The following is a 2,434-nucleotide window of genomic DNA, read 5'->3' on the forward strand; positions in this document are numbered from 1 at the left end:
GTCCATGATCTTAAACATAGCAGAGAACTTCTCGTTCATCATTGTCTGGTTTGTATTGTTCCAATAATATTTCTTTGTTATGAATCTTATCTTTGTTGTGTTTTTAAAGAGAAAGTACAACATCTACATTTTACTTATAGGTTATTTTGTGCTTTGGTTTGTCAGTATGCACTCATTACTACCAAGGATATTCGCTTGTAGCTCTACTTGTTGAGGTCAACAGCATATTCCTACATCTGCGTCAGATGATGCTACTTTATGGTATTCAAAAAACATCTGACTTATACCGGTATAATGGAATTTTGAATATAGGTAATTAAATTGTTTTGAGCTGAATCCACTTCAAGAATAATTTGTGTTTTTAATTGCCCGTTTCACATTGATTTCCGCACCTGTTTCCAGTTACTTTTGTTATCTTCCGAGTGTTCACCATGGGTTGGATGTTCCAGTGGCTTTTGTCCCATAGAGCTGAGCTAACTACAACTGTTTTTGGTTTGGGTGTTTTTTGTAAGTACCTTATCAATGTGCCTCATCCCCTCAAATAACAAAATAACTCATGTTATCATGTTTCAATTTCTGTTTCAGCTTTGCTTGTCATAATGGGAATGAATTTCCAGCTTCTGTTTCGTGTTTGGAAAAGTGACTATAAAAAGAGGCCTGTAACTGGAAAGAGTAGTGATAATCAGTCCTTGAAGTATTCAGAAAAATTAGTTAATGGTGAAGCTGTAGGCTCCTACACTCATGTTGATCCCTCTTATGCTTTGAATGGTAAAGCCTTCATACCAAAGCCTGATGGAGACTCGCCAACTCCAAGTAGTAAAATAGTTAAGAACGATTAGCTAATCCTGCAATTCTTTTTTCTAAAAATTTGTTAGTTGAGGTTGTGATTTAATCCTGTCATGATAGGACCACAATTTTTTGTAGACATTCCCCATATTTTACAATCTGTCTGTGACATTTTAAAATTTTAGTCTTAAGTTAAACTATTTGTGCTAGTCTGTGCAATTACCTGAATTGATGTATTGTTACAAATCGTCTTAGTACCTTTATTTTTCTACAATTTTGCTTCGGAAAATGCTTATAAACATTTTTGTTGTCTTATTTGTAAAAATTCACATGTATAGGAGGAACAAAGGACCTAACTGATTTGTCCATTCCTGTTGTTTCCTCCTGATACCGCCAGTGCAAGGTGTCCATGTTAAGTAGTCTGTGATGGCTACAGGTACATAACATTTTTTTATTTTTTATAAGTATTTTTGGTCACTAAAATATCAATGCATAATATTGCTGTAGCTAATGTAAGGAGGATGCCATTAATGCCATGCTGATGTGTGTTTAATGCAGAGGTATGCTTGGGTTTATTGCCATGACATTTTGTCATAATTACACATTTTGCTCACATTCATAATTTAATTAACGTTAAATCAAGGATTTTGTGACCAAATGGTTGAGTGACCCTGTTAACGAGATAACTTGTTTCCCAGGGTCTTTAAGTTTAAGACCCTCCTTAGGTACCCTCTACCCTCGCTACTCACTTAGGACGTAACATTTTTTATGTATTCCAACAAAACAATTAGCTAACATCGTTTATGTGTTCAACAATCTAATCATTTTATTAAGACACTATATTTTTTATTATGAATTTTCATAATGTGTCCACCCTACTAATGTTGATAAGTGGCCTATTAAATCTTTATCATTGTTTCGAACCCGTTTTCTTTCTGACTGATCCCTTGGACCCCTCTGACTGTGAGTCCCCCTCGCTCCGTGACCAGTTTGTCGTCCCCTTACCGACACGCGACTTTAGCCCAAGTCTTGGTATTGATTTCGGTCGGGCCGACGACGGCAGGGCGGGTCAACGTCGGCGCAGCGTTCGAGAGCACGAACAGCCCTTGCTTCTGGTAGAGTTGCCCCCGCACCGCGCGCCCTGCCTGCCCCGTGCGGCAGACGAGGACGTGCAACCCGCGCATTTCGGAAGGGTCCGTTGGCGTGCGCCGGGTAGTACTACTGGTAGTACGCGGGGCTGGCCGGGCGGTAGGCAGGCATGAATAACACATTGCGGCTGAGAGTGAGTAGTGGCGCGTCCGAATAGTGTCGAGCCACCCCACCCGCACAGCCCGCGCACTAGCGTGCACCGGCACCGCCAGGCCGAACCCTTTCGGACGTGCGCCCTGGGTGCGTGTCGATTCGAATCCCCCGCCCACCAACCGTGCTGGTCGCGGGTCAGCTGATACGGCGGCGCGGCGGTCAATCTGACCGGGGCCGCCCTAACGTAAGGGCCGTAAGGGGTAAGGGCCCCCGGGGCCGCCGTCGGAGTTTGGGCTCGAATTTAATTCATGAGGGCCGCTGCTGCTGGCATCGCAATCAGATGTTGAGTACGCCGCAAGCCGATCTCGCGGGTGTGTAGAAGGGGTTGGCCCCCCACGGCGGCGGT

General features: G+C 43.4%; 1 protein-coding gene across 1 annotated transcript; it reads left to right on the forward strand.

Moving 5' to 3' along the window:
- On the forward strand, positions 1-1,709 carry LOC113204786 (TLC domain-containing protein 2; the record flags this gene model as incomplete). Its single annotated transcript, XM_026420090.2, is given in 4 exon segments — positions 1-48; positions 141-312; positions 403-507; positions 586-1,709. Coding segments are annotated over 4 exon segments (579 nt in total), but the record flags the coding sequence as incomplete, so codon positions are not given.
- Positions 1,710-2,434: the final 725 nt, after the last annotated feature.

Source organism: Frankliniella occidentalis, unplaced genomic scaffold (assembly GCF_000697945.3).
Source record: "Frankliniella occidentalis isolate FOCC.00 unplaced genomic scaffold, Focc_3.1 Scaffold17, whole genome shotgun sequence".
In the NCBI taxonomy this organism is placed as follows: domain Eukaryota; kingdom Metazoa; phylum Arthropoda; class Insecta; order Thysanoptera; family Thripidae; genus Frankliniella; species Frankliniella occidentalis.